The sequence below is a fragment of the Fusarium venenatum genome (assembly GCF_020744135.1).
Source record: "Fusarium venenatum strain MPI-CAGE-CH-0201 chromosome Unknown EDB82scaffold_1, whole genome shotgun sequence".
NCBI lineage: Eukaryota > Fungi > Ascomycota > Sordariomycetes > Hypocreales > Nectriaceae > Fusarium > Fusarium venenatum.
The window spans coordinates 2,281,250-2,301,178 of record NW_027072129.1 but is presented as its reverse complement, the minus strand read 5'-3'; the positions used below and the strand labels follow the sequence as shown (position 1 = coordinate 2,301,178).

At 48.1% G+C, this 19,929-nt stretch overlaps 7 protein-coding genes across 7 annotated transcripts; 4 read left to right on the top strand and 3 right to left on the bottom strand.

The window, feature by feature from the left end:
* Positions 1 to 457: 457 nt before the first annotated feature.
* EDB82DRAFT_519559 (uncharacterized protein) lies at positions 458 to 1,053 on the top strand (the record flags this gene model as incomplete). The annotated part of the gene is made up of 2 exons (XM_025731669.1): positions 458 to 754; positions 805 to 1,053. The coding sequence occupies 2 exons, from the start codon at positions 458 to 460 to the stop codon at positions 1,051 to 1,053; spliced, it is 546 nt and encodes a 181-aa protein (XP_025590671.1).
* Positions 1,054 to 2,196: 1,143 nt separating this feature from the next.
* EDB82DRAFT_519558 (uncharacterized protein) lies at positions 2,197 to 3,467 on the bottom strand (the record flags this gene model as incomplete). The annotated part of the gene is made up of 2 exons (XM_025731670.2): positions 2,197 to 2,356; positions 2,416 to 3,467. 2 exons carry the CDS (start codon positions 3,465 to 3,467, stop codon positions 2,197 to 2,199), a joined length of 1,212 nt encoding a protein of 403 aa, XP_025590672.2.
* A 1,938-nt stretch (positions 3,468 to 5,405) lies between these two features.
* EDB82DRAFT_19177 (membrane-associating domain-containing protein) lies at positions 5,406 to 6,513 on the bottom strand. The gene is made up of 2 exons (XM_025731671.2): positions 5,877 to 6,513; positions 5,406 to 5,820 (listed from the first exon to the last, which is right to left on the bottom strand). Exons 1-2 carry the CDS (start codon positions 6,147 to 6,149, stop codon positions 5,584 to 5,586), a joined length of 510 nt encoding a protein of 169 aa, XP_025590673.1. The 5' UTR covers positions 6,150 to 6,513; the 3' UTR covers positions 5,406 to 5,583.
* Positions 6,514 to 7,304: 791 nt separating this feature from the next.
* On the top strand, positions 7,305 to 8,497 carry EDB82DRAFT_19289 (autophagy protein Apg5-domain-containing protein). Its single transcript, XM_025731672.2, has 2 exons — positions 7,305 to 7,842; positions 7,943 to 8,497. The coding sequence occupies exons 1-2, from the start codon at positions 7,534 to 7,536 to the stop codon at positions 8,396 to 8,398; spliced, it is 765 nt and encodes a 254-aa protein (XP_025590674.1). The 5' UTR covers positions 7,305 to 7,533; the 3' UTR covers positions 8,399 to 8,497.
* Positions 8,498 to 8,542: 45 nt separating this feature from the next.
* On the bottom strand, positions 8,543 to 10,152 carry EDB82DRAFT_483959 (WD40-repeat-containing domain protein). Its single transcript, XM_025731673.2, has one exon. The coding sequence runs from the start codon at positions 10,036 to 10,038 to the stop codon at positions 8,596 to 8,598; it is 1,443 nt and encodes a 480-aa protein (XP_025590675.1). The 5' UTR covers positions 10,039 to 10,152; the 3' UTR covers positions 8,543 to 8,595.
* Positions 10,153 to 10,462: 310 nt separating this feature from the next.
* EDB82DRAFT_470307 (uncharacterized protein) lies at positions 10,463 to 11,202 on the top strand (the record flags this gene model as incomplete). The annotated part of the gene is made up of 2 exons (XM_025731674.1): positions 10,463 to 10,604; positions 10,658 to 11,202. The coding sequence occupies 2 exons, from the start codon at positions 10,463 to 10,465 to the stop codon at positions 11,200 to 11,202; spliced, it is 687 nt and encodes a 228-aa protein (XP_025590676.1).
* A 279-nt stretch (positions 11,203 to 11,481) lies between these two features.
* Positions 11,482 to 12,699, top strand: EDB82DRAFT_19000 (uncharacterized protein). The gene is made up of 3 exons (XM_065607177.1): positions 11,482 to 11,505; positions 11,559 to 12,470; positions 12,515 to 12,699. Exon 2 carries the CDS (start codon positions 11,814 to 11,816, stop codon positions 12,441 to 12,443), a length of 630 nt encoding a protein of 209 aa, XP_065465383.1. The 5' UTR covers positions 11,482 to 11,505; positions 11,559 to 11,813; the 3' UTR covers positions 12,444 to 12,470; positions 12,515 to 12,699.
* Positions 12,700 to 19,929: the final 7,230 nt, after the last annotated feature.

Below are 19,929 nucleotides of genomic sequence, written 5' to 3'. Positions count from 1 at the left end.
CGTACCTACCTGATGTTAATACCTTCTTACATCGATATTTGATTGTCTATGGAAGCTGCATAGTTAGATATTTTAATGGAAACCCTCAACACAAACGCGGCTTCCAGCGCTTGTTTCGTGGCACTGGTACAGGTCGTTTGTTTGGTATCAAGTGGCGTTGACGTCATACACAAATGTCCACTTTCAGGTGTCACTGAGAGTGCTGGAGATTATGACATCACTTACATGTATCACGACTGCCTGGCAGCCGCCTTGTAAGTGAAGCCTTCCTTCCTGTCGTGATGGACTTCCATTCAACGATTATAAAGTCTCCTCACTGCCCCCTCCTCGGCTCATTTTCATCCCTCCATCAACAACCATCCTTGAATCCAAACACCAAAGCACTATCAACACTTTGAACACATTCATTCTACACACAAACCAAACACACAAACCAAACACACAAAACACCTTCAACATGTCTGACCAGCCCCAGCCTTCCACTCTGAAGTCCGTCATCGACTCTACCACTGGTGCTGTCCAGAATGCTATTGGCAGCTTGACTGGCAACACAAGCGACCAGGCTGCTGGCGACCTCAAGAAGCAGAAGGCCGAGGCCGAGCACGATGCTTCCCACGCTACCGCTAAGCTCCCCGGTGTCACTCTCTCTGGCTCTGGTGCTGCTGCCAAGGACGACCCCAACCGCACTGAGGGTTCTTGGAATCAGACTGCTGGATCCGCCAAGGAGACCATCGGAGGTCTTATCGGCAACGAGGTGAGTCAACTACGACTATTTTACGTCTGATCATTGCTAACATTTGCCAGTCCTTGAAGCAGCAAGGTCGTGAGCAGAACCTCGAGGGACGCAACCAAGAGGCCAAGGGTCAGCTCAGTGACCTCGGGTCTGGCCTCAGCGAACGTGTTCAGGGTACTGTTGGAGGTGCCGTCTCCAACCTTACCGGTGACAAGGAGAAGGAAGCTCACTATGACGAGCTACGTGCCGAGGGCAAGACCCGTCAGCGTGGCGTAGAGCATGATGTCCAGAAGCAAGCTGAGGCTGAGCACCGCGGTTAAAGCATGATACGCCACTGCCTACCATGAACATCAGGCTAGGACGAACATGAGAGACGATGAAGCATGATACCCACAGTTGACCTGAGCGGATCAAGGAGATCCAGTTGATAATAGTCCTAATAAACACTATGAATCTTTATTTTCTGCCTCATTACTGTTGATTATTCCGACATAGAGTCCATCATACGAAAGGATAGTGTACTTTGATTCTGACAATACTGGTTGTCAGTGTGACATTACTGTACAGCAGACTAATTGTGTCTATATCGAGATATGTTGGCGCCGCCAAATGTACTCACTTTCCAGTGCAGAAGTTGTACATACCATGTTCGCCTAGCTTTCTCGGAACAGTGCTTTTGTAGAGGACATGACCTTGCCGTCATGGCCCAGAAGTTATTATGCATATTTTATACACGCCATTTTGAACTGCGTAACACACATCAGCCTAAGCGACTCGTTCTTGATACCAAATACGCTCGCAATAACTTTTTACGTCTTATAGGAGCCCGCATCGTGGAGCCAACGGGCAAGGCCGTTTAGCTTCTTTGTAAAACCGAGCATGAATACCTGCTCTTGGAATTTGACACTCCAACTCCACAAGATGATAGCAAGTGGCTTATAGCCTAAAGAGACATCGTAGCACCTGTATTATCTCGGAGTCCATGATATCTGATCTCTACAATTGCCCCAATGAACAGGGCGGTCCCCGGTATCCTTCCGCCCAAATTTGAATCATGAAGAATCTTGCTATGTCTACTACAGGCAAGCTGTCATATTTCCTCAGCAACTTATACACGCTTACGTATTTCGATAAAGGGAAGAACAATCTCTTATATTCAAGGACTCCTTTCTAGATTGAAAGTATGTTCTGGTTCAACTTACAAGATTCCTCGCCGTTCAGCTACCAAGGTACAGTGTGTACAACATACTTTTCTTTCATCGATCATACTAATAAGATATTCTCAAATCAATAGTTGTTTCCTCTTTTTAGCATTCATAATTTCGACACTTTGGGAAAGTAAATCCAGTATCAAGATGTCACATGAGGAGAAATTGTTTAAATAAAAAATAGTTCATTAATATTCATTAAAGAAATGTTGCTATACATATCCATTAACAGTCATTAGTTCCATTTCCCTCCATTTACAGGCCACGGTGGTGTTCCTTGTCAACGCTGCTGTGTCGGCGGCTGTGATCCGACTCAAGGTTGTCGTGAGCGATCTCAGTAGGGACATGCTTCTGCATGATGGAAGGGGGAACCTGAGTAGCGTCGGTAGGGTCACGGCCGGCAAAGTTGGGTTCGCTGTAAAAGTACCAATGGTGAGAAACAGTTGACGATCGAGTTTGTCGAGGGAGACTTACGAAGTCTCAAAGGTCTTCTCCTTTCCAAGAGTCTTGCTGCCGTCAAGGTTGGAGTCGACGCGAGGGTCGGCCTTGTTGAGCATGTCAGACTTGTGAGGACCAGCAGTCTTGGGGGCAGGTCCGGGGTTGGTGCTGTCATAGGCGGTGTTGCCGGTCATGTGAGAACCAGAGTGAGTACCGCTCAGGCCAGAGCTGTGAGTACCGGTAGGACCGTGAGCACCGGTACCGTGGCTGGAGAAGCCAGAAGTGCCAGTAGTGGTCTGGTCGTAGGTGTTACCACCGAGACCTCCAGAGCGGCGAGAGCTGTCAAGGTCGGAGTCAACGCGGGGGTCAGCAGCGTTGGCAGCACGGCTGCTGTGGGGGCCGACACTGCCCTCAGGAAGGCCAGAAGAGTGGCCGGTAGAGCCGAGTCCGGTGGAGTGGCCGGGCATGTTCTCGGAGTGGCGGCCAGTTCCGGTCATACCAGTTCCAGTCATACCGGTGTTGCCAGTCATGCCAGTAGTACGTCCGGGCATGTTCTCGGAGTGAGAGCCGATGCCGCCAGCGGTGTGACCAGCAGTGCCGGTGGTAGAGCCTAGTCCACCAGTGGTGTGTCCAGCTCCGGTGCGTCGGGAGCTGTCGAGGTCGGAGTCAACGCGGGGGTCAGCAGCGTTGGCAGCACGGCTGCTGTGGGGGCCGACACTGCCCTCAGGAAGGCCAGAAGAACGGCCCATGTTCTCGGAGTGAGATCCAATTCCGCCGGTAGTGTGGCCAGTAGTGCCAGTTGTAGAGCCTAGTCCACCAGTGGTGTGGCCAGCAGTGCCGGTGGTAGAGCCTAGTCCACCAGTGGTGTGTCCAGCTCCGGTGCGTCGGGAGCTGTCCAAGTCAGAGTCGACTCGGGGGTCAGCGGCGTTAGCAGCACGGCTGCTGTGGGGGCCGACACTGCCCTCAGGAAGGCCAGAAGAGGTGTTGTGAGTGTTGTGAGTGCCGTGGGTGTCGGTGGTGGTAGAGTCGTGCTTCTTATCCTTATCGGAGTGAATAGCTTCCTTAACCTTGTTGATGAGACCAGACATGATGATTGTTGTTTGTGGTGTAGTTGTTAAAAGTGTTTGAGTATCTTGTAGATGAGTTGTGATTGAGCTGAAGTTCAGATGCTTTTGGGTATCCTAAGAGTTGTTGTTGTTTATGATAATGAGGAAAAGATAATTCCGAGGAGGGATGCCCTGATTCTTATATAGTTGAGAATAGTCATCCTGGCGGCTTGCATCTCGATGGCTTCATCATCAACAAGTCACAAACTGGGCAGAGGACCTGACACACAAAGCCAAACACAAACTCTTGGGATTCTCACCTTCCTGGCTACCTCAGTTTGCGTCATAGCATTTACCCCGATCGTTGGAGAACTCCATGTCTCCCGCTTCAAGCTTCTCAGCATGGACTGCAATTGGTGGCGGAAGATGGCATATCAGCCAGGGACAATCTAGCGTCATGCCACGCGAGATATGACGTTGACGACTTGTAGGGCAGAAAGTATCAAGAGCTAGGCTCGAGCACTGGGAAGGGGAATTCTTGTTGTTCCAACAACGCCAAGAGTGCTGTTGTGGAGTAAGAGACGGGATTGTAAGAGAGATGACGAGGAGGCTCCGTGGCTGAAAGAGAGATCAACAGGTTGGTGTGATGCATGCCGTAAGCTAGCGGAGTCAAGCTGTGGCGAGTGACGGACCGTTGTGTGTTGTGGCCCAGGTGGCGTCAGCTACCCCGAAAGTGGACCAAAAATGCAAGATTCAGAAGCTCTTTAGCGCCGATTATAGTGAGACCTAGGCCCCCAAAGGTCCATGTTTTCTGCCATTACAGGGCTGCCCCCCGCTAATTTCTGGGTTTGAAACCAAGCTACCCCGCGGTTGAAGTCTTCAAAGAAGTTGGCAACAGCGTGTCGTGTCCAGGTCCACCAGCCACTTGAGAGCAAACCAAGGCAGAAGACGGGCAGGCACAGCACAGTGGAAATGACGCCAGGATAGTGGCCGTTTTTTCCGGACCCAGCCTAATCTAACCTAACTTGATGGAGAAGACAAAGACAAGACAGTACCTAGCAGCTTATGACAGCATGCCTCATTACATCCGGCGGGCCAAGACCTGCTGAGACGGTTCTAGATTCTTGTAGCACGGGTGAAAAGCAAGGTCACAAGGTATTACAGAAAAAACCGAGGCGGAGAATATCGTACTTGCCCCCTGTAAAAGATGCGCAAGCAGATAGGTACTAAGGTACTGACTGGCTTCCGTTCCTGTTTGCTAGGTGCTCTATGCCTACTAACAGTAACGCGTAAGACTGCCTGCCCCTGCGCCGGGAGACGGAACGAGGATTATTTTGGTCGTAGATCTCGATGATCATGGAAACAAGACGGAAGTCTTTGTTGGAGGCTGATCAGAACGAATCAGGCCAGGTTCGAGAAAGCTCGTGATCAAAATCCCAGGCATTTTAGTACAGTGTGTATGAATACTAGTTCATCTTCATCATTAGCACGACATGCAATTCCTGATGATCAGGTTCTGGCGAATAGTTGGTATGAAAGGATGGGGATTTGAAAAGACCGGATTAGATTTCGGTTCTATTGGTCTGCTAATTGCAGATCGTGACATTGAGCCCCCGTTGTTTCATGTTTGAAATATGCTTTGGATTCGTAAATATGACGTCGCATAGATAATAAAGCAAGACAGGATGAGATGAGAAAAGACAAGACATGAATGAAGCACAGAAAACAAGGGAGTACCCACGTTGATCGATTGGCGAGATAAATATAGTATACAGTGAGTAAGAAAAATACATTATATTGCATCGATTAGTAGGCAAAAGGCTAATAAGTCATATCCATTATTCGTAACAATCCAACCACTCCTTGGCATAGTATGTATCCGTCCGTATATCCTACCTAATCCGCGTTATACAACGCCAAGTTCCAACCCAAAAAAGACATCGACAAGAAAAACAAGGAAATCCTCCATCAAATTATGCATTAGTTCCCACATAGGCACGGTAACTCGGAATGTTTCACGTAATCCAATCACCGCCAAAGACCAACAGTCAGTTAGTCAACTTAGAATTAGATCACCGCCTAGCGCTTTTGGAAAAGTCTTCAGCGGACACGGAAAGCTTCAGGCTAATTGCTGCTGCAGACGGGCATGAGTTTAGACTCAAACTCTGCTGCGGAACCAAGGGCCTCGGCGACGGTTATGGTGGGCATCTTCGGCTCTTCGTGCAGTGCGCTCTCTCTTCCTGACCCAGAAGAAGCCGATAAGGGCAGAGACGAGCCAAAGGAGAGCTGAGAGGAAGCTGAATGCGATGACAGCCTTGGTCTTTCCGCACTGGTCTCCATGCACTGGGTGAACGTTGTCCCAGTCAAAGACACGACCGCAAGAGGTGCCGACAAGCTGTTGAATACCGTTAGTTCATGTTACCACTGCCGAGAATACTGTAAGCGACTCACATCGACGAGAAGACCGAATGCGATCCACCAGTTGATGGACATGAAAATGTCCAGAGGCCAGTGGACAAAGGTGCTCGAGAAGGGGATCAGAAGAAGTAGAGAAAAGAGTATGCCCAACGCGGCAACGACCTCGGTGTAGATAAAACGACCGAGTTGCCATGAGCTTGCACCGCGGGCATTGTGAAGGTATTCGCCGTTGACGCCAGCGACGATGGCCGCAAAGACAAGCTCTGCCGCTCGGAGGACCAAGCTGACAACACGATCGAGAGCCATAGCTAGCGATGCAGCTTATGATTTGCTGTGATAAAGTAGAGTTTCGGTGTGGTTCTTTTGGCTGAGGTTTCTGGGGATACTGCTACTCTTTTCTTAATCAATATCCCCGGGAACCACGCTGGTTATTTATTTGATCAACTCTTCAATACAACTCCTACATCTCTTGGCCACATGATAATGAATGACGACCTCCCTCAACAAACTCCTAAATTGAAGCCGGTTTGAGACAGTGTCTTGGCTCTGAAGCTCTTTGACACGTCTATCGTGGCTCATGACAGGTCATCAGTGCAACAAATTGCCAGATGAGGTCATGTGGACCAGGCCTCGGTGAGAGGTGTGGTGAGTAAAAACAACTACCATTCGGCAGATTCACTATGCATTGCCGTCCGTCCTAGAACAACAACCCTTTGTCTCTGGGCTGAAACACAAATGATGTCGCAAGCCAAGAACCATGATTCAAACGACTGGACAATCCATGCCTTCTTTTTTCTTGCACTCAGATGCCGTGATGCCGATGCCGATGCCACGCGCTTTTGCCAAGTAGGCTACCCTTGAGCCTCTTACATCGTCCAAGGCGCTTGATTTACAGCACATATCTTGGATAGAGCCAGAACTTTGACCTTTATTAGAATCACTCCAAAGTCGTAGACGGACGAAATGATCATGGTTATCAGGGAGTTTGCAGTCAATCGGTTAAAACTGCCAGCGCACAGTCGTTCATACTGCCATCAGATATAGTGAATGATGTAACAGTCTGCTAAATCACAGAAAGCCTGCTTCTTCTTACATACCAGACAAACGGTTTCCCTTTCATGACGATGTGACAACAGATGGAAAGTTCCCTTTTCCTTGTCTGATTGGATGTTGTTGTCGTAACCTTGAGTATCAAAGCAACTCTTGGATGCGACGCTGAAAGCGCAAAACATGAGTTCAAGCGCATTCAGAAGCCTGTTTTCGGCAAATACTCTGAATAAAATTTTATTAAAAAAACATCATTGTGTTTTTGTAGTACAAATTGTCCAGCCAACTAAATGGTAGTTGTTTGACTATCTCTATTGCCGTAGCAGTGAATACACTCAAACTTCACACGCTATATCACAGAAAGACAAACTTAAGATCGCAAACACATTTTAAGAAATTAAATATTATTAAAATTCATTTCTATTGATCACATCACTTAGCATAATAATATAAGCAAAGTCTATGCTATGCATACTTATAAGCATATCTGTACAATGCTTATTAATCACATGAACAAATCCTACCCTAAACACTCCAAACTCAAGATTGCAGCCTTACCAGGTATTACGCCGTGCCTCACTCAGTCGACATCTTTGACAACCCGTAACGGCCAACTCACAAACTCCACCATGCCCTCGTAATAATGTCTTCAACCATCCCGCAGGCTCTTTGGAGCGCCCAAATTCCGCTGCACATTACACATCCTGCCTCACCGACAACGCCTTTCATCACCAGTATTCCACGCTTCAGCTACCTGGCTCTTCTTATACCCAGACTATCGACTTTCTTCAACTCTCCTTGCTCGAGCTTTCACTTTGAAGATGTTCAGCTAAGGAATCTGGCAGTTGGTTTGCTGGTTGACCTATATCAACCCGGTCTGCCATGGAGATTGACTGTGAATGATGGAGTGGGCTGGGACATCGCAGATACGTTTCTCAACTGTGTAAAAGAAGTGAGTATTGGGAATATAGAAATAGGGAGCTAGGTTATGGTTTATATGGATAACCCGGTGGACGTGATATATGCTTTAGACAAGACGCTAACTCGCATAGGCGGACTTTATTCGAAATGGTAACGCAAACCAAATCATGAAGATGTCGAAAGAGAATACCACTCAACTATGGAACGCAGTCATAGACAATGATCAAACTTCTTTCAACCGCATCAACAGTCGTCTCCTCAACGCACCTACAGCACTCAAGCACGTCCCTATCCGCATTTATGTTCCCACCAGCGGACCAGACTCATCAGCAACACACCCAGAGCACGCCACATTCAAAGTCATCCAATCTCTCATGGCCGTGACAAGTTCAGACCGTCGCCCCAAACTTCTAGGACAAGCGCTAAAGGAGGTACTGCCTGGCCTTTTCCTAAGCAGTCGTGATCCCATTCTCGCAAAGGTGGTGATGCACGGCGCTGGTGTGCCGTTTAATGCACCTCTGGAAGAACTGATGCGTGAAGCTGCGTACCCGGATGGCTGGTTGTGCCTAGTCGTTGTTGTTTTGTGATGGAACCGGGATCGTTATATCACAGGGCGTGTATGGCGTTTGGGCGGAGTTCTGTCACTTCATCAACGACGTGTAGACTACTGGTGTCACGGAAGCGTCGTTGCCGCATTATACCATGAATTTGAAGCCACTTGGCGATTAACATTTTGTAATTTATTGGCTTGACAATGCTCGAGAACAAAAATCCATGCTCTATACTACGTAAAGGTGATCTTTTTGCCCATGAGACTCTTGTAGGCGTCGTCAACGGCCTTTCTCTTCCGCTGCTTCACTTCTTCATCCTCTTGTATTTCCTCCTCCTCATCCACATCTTCGGGACCTGGCATTTGAGGTGCCCAGGCCCGAATCTGCCCATCCATATGAGAACTGTACACAGCTCCAATAGAGTTCCCGCCGCCCATAACAGGCCCAGCAGGACGTCCTGACCCGCCGGATGAGCGCCAGGCTATGCCTGTTATTTTATTCCGCCCCATTTCACTACCTTGTGGCCCTACAGGGTTTGTCACGCCCGGACTTCGGAGTCGCTTTACAATATTGCCATCATGGAGATCAAGGATGAGAATCTCCTGATCATTTGGCCAAAACAGAAAGTTGTTTCCGGTCGAGAGGTGAGACGGAGTTACCAAGATACTTGCTGTCTTTGCGTGTTGGTTCTGAATCAAGGAGCCAAAGCTTGCAAGAGTGTTCGCCCCTGTAGCAGCGTCCCATACACGAATGCGACGGTCAAGGCCCGCTGATATGATATACCTCCCATCGTCTGTCCACTGTAGACCATTTACTGCATCGTCATGTGCCTGGGAAGAGGCGCGGAAATGCGGGATCTGGCTCGAGTCTACGCCTACCGCACTTAGATGCTTCATCTTATGAACAATGCCCAACGAATCCTCTTGATCCAGTAATGCGACGACGCCACCAGCACGCCTGATATCCCATATTCGAGCTTTACCGTCTGCATGTCCACTAACAAGGATGTGCTCGTGACGCGGACTCCACGCTGTTGACAGTACAGGGCCGCCGTGGGCCACAAGAGCTTGTATTGCAGACCCAGACTTCAAGTCTACCAGTCGGACTGCCGAGTTCTGCGTGGCGCATGCAACAACTAGATGGTCCGCGATGGGACTTGTTGAGTGGGAGTATATTGTTGCATTAAGATCAAATGTTGCCGATAGGGTGCAGCGTTGCGTGGCCCATAGCTTCAGCTTTTTATCATAAGAACTTGAGAGGAAAGCATCCGGGTCGAAAGGGTAAAATGCGATGTGTGTGATGCCGTGGCTATGCCCTGGAGAATTCTCTTCCCTTGTAGACCTTGCTATACTGCTCACGGGGCGAAAGTTGTGCACCTTGTGAGGGTTTCCACCAGCTTCGAGATCCCATACCTTGATACCTCCCTCGGCACCACCTGATAGAAGGATCCGGCCATCGAATTTCTCTAGAGCAATACTGTTGACGCCCGCTCCGTGAGCTTTGATGTTGTGAGCACGTTCATCTACGCCTGCGGGATCAGGTCTCGCTGTTCTCTCGCCATTAAAGCGATACTGAGGCGCTGGCGCAAACGAACGAAGTAGTTCAGAAGTTATAGAGCGGCTGAAGTCCTGAGGGGCAAAATCGCCCACTTCACGAGCAAGGAGACTGGACTGCATTCATTTGGGTTGTACGAGAAACAAAGTTGTAGATAGGATGTTATAGTACCCAAAATTACTATAGACTTAATGACTGTACCTGTTGGAGGTTGAATTGACGATGCTAGCTGATGATGTCAGCTGGAAGGAGGGTCGGGCGGAGGACTAACTAACTCACTGATGACTCCACAATTTACAACCTAAACTTTGCTTCTTCAAAAGCCTTAACTCAACAACATCAATAAAATTAGAACCATAATTGGTCATATACGTCTTCCTGCCAGGCGTTTTATCCTTTTGTGCTGGAACTATATACTCGCAACAGGATTGTCCCACAAACAATGCACATCCGTGGATACAATGAGTACCTGAAAACCACAATCTTTTCTTCACCTTGAAACAAACACTGGCCTGCGGAACAGCCTCATACTACATTGTCATCGCTATGGATATCTCCAAGGGTCGCACGCGGATAGTACCCGTACATGAAAGAGATTTGTCCTCCGAAAGAGGTAGCCTAACCGCCGAAGAACATCTTAACAGAGGAACGAAACGCAGACATGCGACTGTCTACGACGCTGTAGCAGGTAATCTTTATGTTCCTTTCCTATGCCTATAGCATTAAGCTCACATAAACCAGGTAAAGTTTCACATGATCAAGGCCCCGGTACAGAGGCGGAGGAAGCTCAGTACACACCTCGCCATCCAAAGTCCATCAGATACTCCACGAAGGACGTTCCTTTGGCCCCCGATGAAGTCCTCTTCAGACGAAAAGACGCACCCGAGCGTTATCTGGAGCACGACATATACTATTCTCATGAGCGCGATCTTCCCCGCGGTGGTCAGGGTGTTCTACCAGAAAGTGATCTTCTGAAAGCTATTCATGCATATACCAGCTCATTCTACAGCGCGAGAAACCGCGACCGTCAGGCCATAGATGACAGGAACGTCACTGACCGAAGCATGGATGAAACGGCCCTTTTGGCGTTTGGTATCCTGCTTGAGGAAGCTGGGAAAGAGGTCCTTGGGCGACGAGGTGACCTTGTCTTTACTGAGGGCGCAGATGACGCTCCTGAAAATGGACCCGAGCCAGCCCGTGACACCACCCAATTCGTTGGACACCACGACATCTCTCTGCGAGGACGACCAAAACGAAGAAAGGTGGCCAATAGCGATATGGAGTGACGCAAATCGTTGCTTCGATTGGATGGCCTTTCCAACTTCCGTCGTCTTGACTACGGACCTATCCAAACTCTCATAATGGAAGGTGGTTGAACTTCAAAAACCCTGCTTGGTCGTTGAAACAGCTGGCTACAGCCGATAATATGATATATCGCTGGGCTTTATAAGTCAGAGCTTGATGTTTGGCTCATTTTGAAACACTATGGTGCGATGCGAAGCCTTGGAAAAGCACTGACTGGACTTGTTCTTGCTTAGTGGTGGAATATCAGCTACTGGCATGAATTCACCAGCTGTTAATAACCCAAGGTACGAAACATGTGACCGGATCTGCGGCGTGACTTATGAAAGTTGTTTATCAGAATGTACCTGCCTGCTCTGTGCAACTTATTAGCCACCCAGGCCTATATCAAGACAGCAGCGTTGCAGTCAGCTTGGTTACACAAAAAGAACGTCAGCAGTCCCGTTCCGGCAGCAGATTATCAACATCGGATCGCTTGGTCGCGCCGGATTACCGTACGGTGCCACAGTAACCCGTTTGCAGAGACTTCGGCAAAGCGTTTTGAGGAATTATATGGAATATCGACCAAGTGACGATACAGGGTACCTTTGTTTACATGCTCACTCCGGGAAGGGATTGGTTAACTACCGAAATGCTAAATAATACCAAACGAATTGATTCGGTGTATCAAATGTCCCACTTTCAGAACGGACTACAAAAAACCCTGAAATTGACAATTCTGCCTACCCTGGTTTTTACGAAGAAGGATGATGGCCGTGACATCCCAGCCCGACTGAGCGTGGGTGTGCCATTTTGGACCCGACGTTTGGGTAACGCAAATATACCTTCAAGGTTTCTTCTGGCTTGCTACTTGTTCTCAGAAGCTGCCTCTTTGATGGAAGATCCTCAGGATTCTATTATCGGCCTATCCTCAGGGTGTCTAGTTCAGCCTGAAGCCGGCAGAAACAGCTCGGCATCCATCATAATGGGAAAACCGGAGTCTCGTTTCGCAAATGGAAGTCGGTCAATCTCCATCAGGGCATGCTGTCGATCGGTCTATGAAATTTCAATCTTCTTCAACCAAGTATCCTTGCCCTCGGGTCTGATGTACACACCACATAACTACCCTGAGCCTTTTCATCTCATCATATCCTTTGTCATCATTTTCTCGCGCCCAGGAACGTCGACCAGCGTGGCGAAGCATACAAAGTTTGAACAACTGTTTGTGACGTACAATGTACTTTGACTGATATCCAATGACCGTTACCTCTGGGTAAGTACAGGCATTTACGTCGGGACCAAGAAACTAAGAAACAGGCCACTTTGATCTAGGTGTTAAACCTTGTCTCATCTACGGAAGAAGCAATGAATGGGCTTTTCGTTCAATGCCAAACGGTATATGGAGCCAGTGTACAGAGTACCAATCAACGCAATATCACTTTTGCACCTCGGCAGGCTCAGCTCTTGAATATCACGACACGGACCTCTCCTCAGCTACAATGGCGTAGGATCGACCTCTGAGCATCACAAGGCTGTCGAGTTTGCAGGCACGTCTCCGAGATTTTGCGTGAGGCTGCAGCGAAACCAGCCCTTGTTGTTCTAGAGCCAACGTTGACTCGTGTACAGAAGTTGACCCGTCTCCAAAAGCCGTTACAGAGCCTGATTGCGCCTTCATACATGCATACTTACATACATACACACACATGCATCACCCTCCAGCCGTTGATTGACATAATATTTGCCATTTCTGGACATCAAATGCGGCGTTTAGCCTCAATCCCACTGTATCAGCGATGGAAACAACAATCCTGTATACCGGTGCAGCCTTACTGCTACGTTCTGCCTTCGAGAAAAATACGGAGCAAGTTATTTGCATACAAGACATAATTGGTTGTCACATCATCACGGTTGTAATAGTGATTCAGCAATTTCGGTTGATGGTACTAAAAAGATCAGCAGACTGGAGCCGTGGGTTCAGAAATGGGGAAACGTCCGCTTTAAACGCGTCGCGCGACTCAACCCCGAGATCCTAGACCATGTTATGAACACGAGAACTCAAGGAACCATGACGCTGTAGCAATCACAAATCGAGGTGTGCCCGAACGTTGTCATCATGTCCCGACCTCGTCGCATGTTGGTGACGAGACGAATGAACAAACGTAGCAAACAAAGTCAGCCAAGCAAGAGGGTGCACTACACAACAGTCATGGGATCGGTCTCTTCAGCTGCATTGCATTGCATTGCATCGTACTCGATTAGCTGCCGATTAACTTAGAGAAACTTGGACTTGTCGGCCACGTACTTGTTGCATTCGTTCGGGACTTGAACTTATCTCTTTGCCGCAGTATTAGAGCTTCCGCTTAGGCCTGGTGAGATGATGTGATATCAACAAATCATATCATGGCGTGGCGTTTCTAATGCAATATCGGTTGCACGTGTTGAACATAGTACCCAGGTCATGTGGTTGTGTTGATCAATCAGCAACTCGACAAGCACAAAGTTTGTATCGCAATCCCCGCTCGTAATAGTATTCGGTGACTGGTGCCAATAACATCTCATTATTCCCCGCATCGGTGTGCAAATTGTCTCTCGTGACTCGGATGGCACAGTGATGATAACAGCAACATGTTTGTTGTTGACCGTGAAGTTTGGAGATTGATACGATCAAGATCCGAGTTCAAATCTAAACCTGATGAGTCTCAGTCTCAGTATCAGTTGGACCGACTTCTCTCGTGCGTGTGGCTTCGGGTACCTGGGCTGGTATCGTGCCAAGTACACACACACCAGTATGCTAACGACAAGGTTTGTCTTATTAGAACTGAGACATGGTACTGTTAGTGCTGTTGCGTTGGATTTCAGGTTACGGACAGAAGCCATGACTCTGCCAAGCAGATCAATCAGAGGCACGGAATTCCTATACGTGCTATTCGGTTTAACACGGTGATTTGACAGTATGTACCGTGCGGTAGTCGCCCCTTGAATTTAGCCTGAGGGATCATCATACATCCATAATTCAACCACAATGGTAAGCGTGATGCTTGTCTTGCTGCCTTGGCTGATGCATATCTCTCTATACGTGGTGATTCTATTGCCAAGTTTGACAATCGAATCCGTAATACATCCCAGAGATTGGGGCTTCGGTCTGAGCAGGGTTATGTCAGTTGCAGTTGTGGATGGGTTTCAGGATCCATGGAGTTTTATAGATATCGCACCTATCTACAGAGAATACCCTATACCTCTCCAGTAGTTAGTTAGGTGTCATCACCACCACCTTTATCTTACAGTAGGCAATGATGCGAAATTAAAGAATTGGGTAGAACGAGCTTTGCATGGCATATGGATATCAATTGACCATACCTTATATCATTCAAACCCAACTTGATACCTTTGTGAAGCAATTTGGTTTCAGTATAAATGAAGTGATATGTAGTTCTTATGTTATCTTCTGGAATAACGTCGCAAGCATGGGTGTCATGCACGAGACAGTATTTACAACGCTTGTGTATTTTCGCGTACTCGATAGGATACGCATAGGCAGGCAGTTCCCAATACGAACATGTTTGTTTACTCGCTTAAAAGAGAGACCTGCTGTAATTTGCTGCAATTTGTCATACCCATCCCGGTGTTCGAGCAAGGGAAGGCCATGACATGCTGAAGCGACGGTTTATTATCACTAACATGGACACGGCACCTCCAATGTCTCAGCTCCCAAACGAGTGTTAATACGTGCAGATGGACAAAACGTTGTAGTGCATCGAGTATGCCAGCAAGTTGTCAGAAGAAAAATAAATAAATAAATAGTGTCTATACCTGCCAACAACTTGGCGATTTGCTACCGATTGTTGAAATAAACTTCTTTTTTTAGTCCTTCCTCAAATATTATCGACATGCTTTGGGACAAAATATGGAAATCGGTCGTAGATCGCTCTTATTCATTCACCTTGGCGGTATTCCGGCGTGCCGCTTAGTCACGGCGATTCTTTCACTCACCATTCAGCTAAAATAGCGAATGTACAATAGGTAGTGAAATGAGTTTCCGACCAAAGATCGTATCGTTCCGTACAGTAGCGTACGGAACTCAAAGAAACCGATTCCGGGTTCGCACCGGCCCGCAGGCGGCTCCCTTCTGTTGGGTCTCGAGGATCCTTTTGCGAGACAGTCAAGACTCTCACATCCATCTCTAGCCGGAACGAGAACTGACTCGTTGCTGTGGTTTTGCTTTTCCCTGCAGTCGTTTCCTCCCCCCTTGCTTCTGCTGCCATGCCTGCAAGTCGGACTCGACTCTGAGAGGTCAACTTGACCCAGTTCCACGTCGTCGGTGCCCCTCCTGTTTCTGTCGGTGTGTGGCTTGCTCATTCCAGCTACCGTTACTGTACATTGCGTCGCAGTACTGCACTGCACTGTATTGGATGTACAGCACAAGCCACCCGAGTGGAAATCATGCCTAACATTCAGCACGTCTTTCTGGCCAGAGCCCCCCCCCCCCCCTGCTTCGTGTGCGCATGACGTCGCATTTAACGACGCCAACCTCCCAGACTTCATTTTTAGCGGCGTCCCAGAGATCTGGAAAGCTCAAAAGACAGGCGCTCACCGTTCCCAGCCAGGGTCTAATACCGGACCTCCCGTTGAGGGCTTCAACAAAGTAAATGCACAGCAGCAGATTAATGACATGTATCTACGTATCTCACACCTTCGTCACGTCACAGACGTGTAAACACTCAGAATGACATTCCACAATGTCCTGGCTCATGGGCTGTGATCCCAGGATGCAGTATGCGCTAGAAGGATCATCTCGACCAATGGTTTGAACAGGACCCGATGTGCTGTTCTCTAAGAATCTGGGCTATCTTATGACAGTACCTGAGCCCTAGACGGACAATATGCCTAAGCAAGGCGAGGAGCCGGTGTGACATTTTGCAAATACTAATAGTGCCAGGGCAGACATTATACGTGCATCATCGTGTTTCTGATACTGATGGAGCTTCCTGCCTCTGATTTTATCAAGGATACGGCAATACTGCAAAGTTTACTATGAGTCCCTTCTCCCGTTTGGCAAAACGTTGAGATTGTGATTCACAACCCTGGCCAGAGGCGAAAGTTGGGCACGAATGCCAGTTCGTACCGACGGGTTGAAGAAGTACACACCTACGGATACTGTATAATGTAGTCTGATGAATGTTAGCGAGTGACCTTACGATAAGGCCCCTTGGGTACGGGATCGATCATGCCAGGTACAGGTACACTGATACTTCTAGGGGCGATTTTCTTTAACTGGGCGGCGATGTCTAGGTGTGTGCACGCTCCTCTCGGCCGATTCGACAGCCAAGCTGAGGCTATTAGCCTGGGTACCTGGGGCTGCTCGGCGAGTCAGATTGAGCGCGTCTTTGAGCCCCGCGGAGGGTTTATCTTTTTCTCTCTCACGCGGGATGTCTTGAATCAATGTGTCTATGTGCGGAGTATAATCACCAGAGATCCTAAAAGGATGTTTTGATGGATCTCCAAGCGACGATTTCATGCACTCCCCATGCAAGAAATGTATGCTGTGACAAAATGACTGCCAGTCCCAGTAAACTCAAACCGACGGCACGGTGTCTAAAATGATCTGTATCCATAAATCCAAGACACCGACCGGGCCTAAGAGTAGCAGATGAGGCCATGTCACGTTCCAGAAGCCTTTTTGAGCAAGGGCACCGTTGTTGGTGACTTGGCGAACCGATATGAGCATGGCCGGGATCCCCGCCTTCCAGACGTTTGAAGGGAACGTTAGGAACGTTGGAAAACAGGAAGCTACCCTAGCACGCATATAATTCCAAAAGAGACCTGCAGCAAATGGTGCATGAGTTGATATCATCCTCCATGCGGTGAATCAATGAGATCCACTGGCAGAGAATTGTTGGAGATTCACCGTATCTGCTTGTAAAGAGATCAAGGAGCGGTGACGGCCATTGCCTCATCGTGACTTGCTGGCAACTCAATGTAGGTGGTGGTGAGCAGTCAAGTCTTGCTAGTTGCGCATTAGCTAGCAACTTAGGTGATACCGGGCCTGCTATCTCACTTTGTCGGTCAGAGTAAGAGCATAAAGAGCTAGGAGTTGTGCTATGCCTTCCGTTCGTGGTCTGGCTTCCTCGAAGACAACATTAGTTAAGTACTTAGATTGAGAGTTGCTGTGAACTGAAAATCTCATCGGATGAACGCTGAGACAGGTCAAAGCGTTGGCTGGGACCGGGCCATTCAGATAATCACTGCCAGGGTTTTCTCTGTGATTGTGAGCAATCTCGTTGGTTTTGCACGGCACGGATATGGTTTTTCACCCAGCGACAATGTCATTGAGTAAATGAATAAGTCCTCTCTCATGACGGCCATCTCTCCCTGCAAGCACTGGGCGAGAGAGCCCGAAGATTATTGAAAGATACTACAGTTCCATCCATGGTGATCAAATTAGAGTGGAGCATGCCCCCATCTTAATGGCGTTTTTTTGTCGATGCGTCGAATATTGGAAGGATGCATGGAAGAAGAAAAGGTAGGCCGAGTCCAAGTCCGCCTAGCCCGTTCAGCTCGCTTGAATTTTGACAACTGCGGTATTGCACGATCCACAACCTGCATTGTCAAGCATATTGCCATTTTGACCATGTAGAATAAAAGAACGATGGCAGTCTGTCGGTAGCACTACGTGCAAGATGGTTTGGACAGAAAATCCGGGGAGGAGGATACCGACTAAAATCCAGTGCTGAACCGCAAGAGATCATCGCATTGTGAAACAAGAGCAAACAGAATCCATCATGATGTGCTGTTGAGTCAGGAGAGGATTCGGCAACCGAGCTTTGACCTGAATTGCTGTATGCACGTATGTACTCGTGCTCAACGCTCGAGCAACTCAAGGTGGTGGTAATATCCACTGACCCATGGGAGCAAGATGATCGACAAGGTCTTTCCAGGGGGCGGTTACTGGACAGCTGCTGTTGGCTCAGAAGTCCCGTCTGAATGGATACTCTGTGTCCTAGAAGTGAGCTAGGTATTGTCCTGCTTGTCCCCGTACATTTTTCTTATTAAAGACTCGGCAAGTGGTTTCTGCATGACACAAAGTTCAGCAGCGCTTTTGGGTGTCGGCACCCCAATAGACATTGCAACATGTTGAGATGGCGGTGCTGCTTGGGTATATCAATGTGCAACGGGCCGTAGGCAGACCGAAGCTAACGATTCAGAGCCTCATTGATCGTGTTTATTGATTGCAAATTGCGTTGTAGGCAGTCATGACGTCTTTGCCAAAATAAGAAGTGAGGTTGGGAGAGCACAGCTCGAGTAATGGTCTTTGCTTGAAATGTGAATGATTTCCATTCGGCCCCAAGTTGATTGTTGATGACGATAACCAATATGTTGGACATGTCCTTCGTACCTGCCCAGACACTAACTAAAATACTGCCAAGATAATTTGCGAGATACCTGAGGTAGGAGGGAAGGCCAAGAGCGGAACCCAGCCGCATGGGAGGAAGGAGCAATCTGGCGCAAGCTCACACCGAGGAAGAGGTTGAGGGAAAAAGAAAAGCAACTGCCTACTACCTACTTACTACGTACCTAATGATCCCCTGGTATGTATATGCTTACTTCCGCTTCAAGAGTCACCTGCAACATTTCACGTGGTTCCGTCCGTCTCGGAGAAACCGCACCGCACCGCACCGCATTGCAGAGCAGCGCTGCATTGCACTGTACAGGTGCTGGGGCCGGGCAAGGAATCGCCGAGCCAGGGAGATACAGACCTTTTGTCAATGATTGATTGTGATTGTACACCCACCGTGATGATCAGTGTCTGTGCTATCAAGTACAGGACAAATTGAGGCAGTGGAGGATGCTCCATGTCGGTACTGAACGGACTCAAGAACTAATCACAGAAGCGATCTTATGAGAGGGGGAAGAATGTAAGACCTGTCGGATCTGAATGTACCGAGAATATGGATGCACCATGCTCAAGGGTCTTTGTGAACGATACATTACCTAGACTAGCGACTTGGGCCCCTCACATATACGTATTTTACGTATTGCATGGATACGTACAGTACATTGGAGTTATTGTATGGATAAAACAGCATGGCCAAGTAACTCATGCATTCACTTACACAGCAGCGCCGGTCGACGTTGGGTATCAAGATCCGTTATCTTTCACCTCTTTTCAACGGCCCGTAATAGACCGGTAAACCTTGTTCTCCATGATCTGCAACTCCAGTGTCCGTAGTGGTGGTAAATGTATACATACATATATACAAAGCTTTTAGACTGGACATGAGAGGAGTCATTGTATGTGTCTGTCCGTCTCCTTCTCGCGCTCCGAGTTTCACCAAACTTTACTAATGAATGGATTTTAAGCTCACCCCACGAATGATAAATCCAAGCTCTCGTTTGACCTACTGTAACGTTGGATACTCTTGTTACTGTCCCCAAGTGAGTGAGGAAATACTGGGCATGGTAACGGTAGTATTACTGTGTTTATCACATGGATTATAGCGAGTAGATTACACAGAGATGAATTCGAGTTACGTACAGCATGATTTGCGCTTGCTGGTGCATCATATCGCGCGGCATAAGCTAAGTATCGGTGGTAGGTAGTAGGTAAATTTCTAACACCAAAGTTTGCCCACCAAGATATCCACTACAGTTTCAGGAAGAAAGGAAAAAAAAAACTCTGCGAGACAACTGCGCTAGGCCTGAGAGACATATCCGTTGTGCGCTACACGACGCCT

Coding starts and splice junctions, on each gene's coding strand:
- EDB82DRAFT_19289 (XM_025731672.2), top strand. CDS start 7,534: ATGTCTTCAACCATCCCGCAGGCTCTTTGGAGCGCCCAAATTCCGCTG. Junction 7,843..7,942: donor TTCTCAACTGTGTAAAAGAA/GTGAGTATTGGG, acceptor TAACTCGCATAG/GCGGACTTTATTCGAAATGG.
- EDB82DRAFT_483959 (XM_025731673.2), bottom strand. CDS start 10,038: ATGCAGTCCAGTCTCCTTGCTCGTGAAGTGGGCGATTTTGCCCCTCAG.
- EDB82DRAFT_19000 (XM_065607177.1), top strand. CDS start 11,814: ATGCTCACTCCGGGAAGGGATTGGTTAACTACCGAAATGCTAAATAAT.
- EDB82DRAFT_19177 (XM_025731671.2), bottom strand. CDS start 6,149: ATGGCTCTCGATCGTGTTGTCAGCTTGGTCCTCCGAGCGGCAGAGCTT. Junction 5,821..5,876: donor CATTCGGTCTTCTCGTCGAT/GTGAGTCGCTTA, acceptor GGTATTCAACAG/CTTGTCGGCACCTCTTGCGG.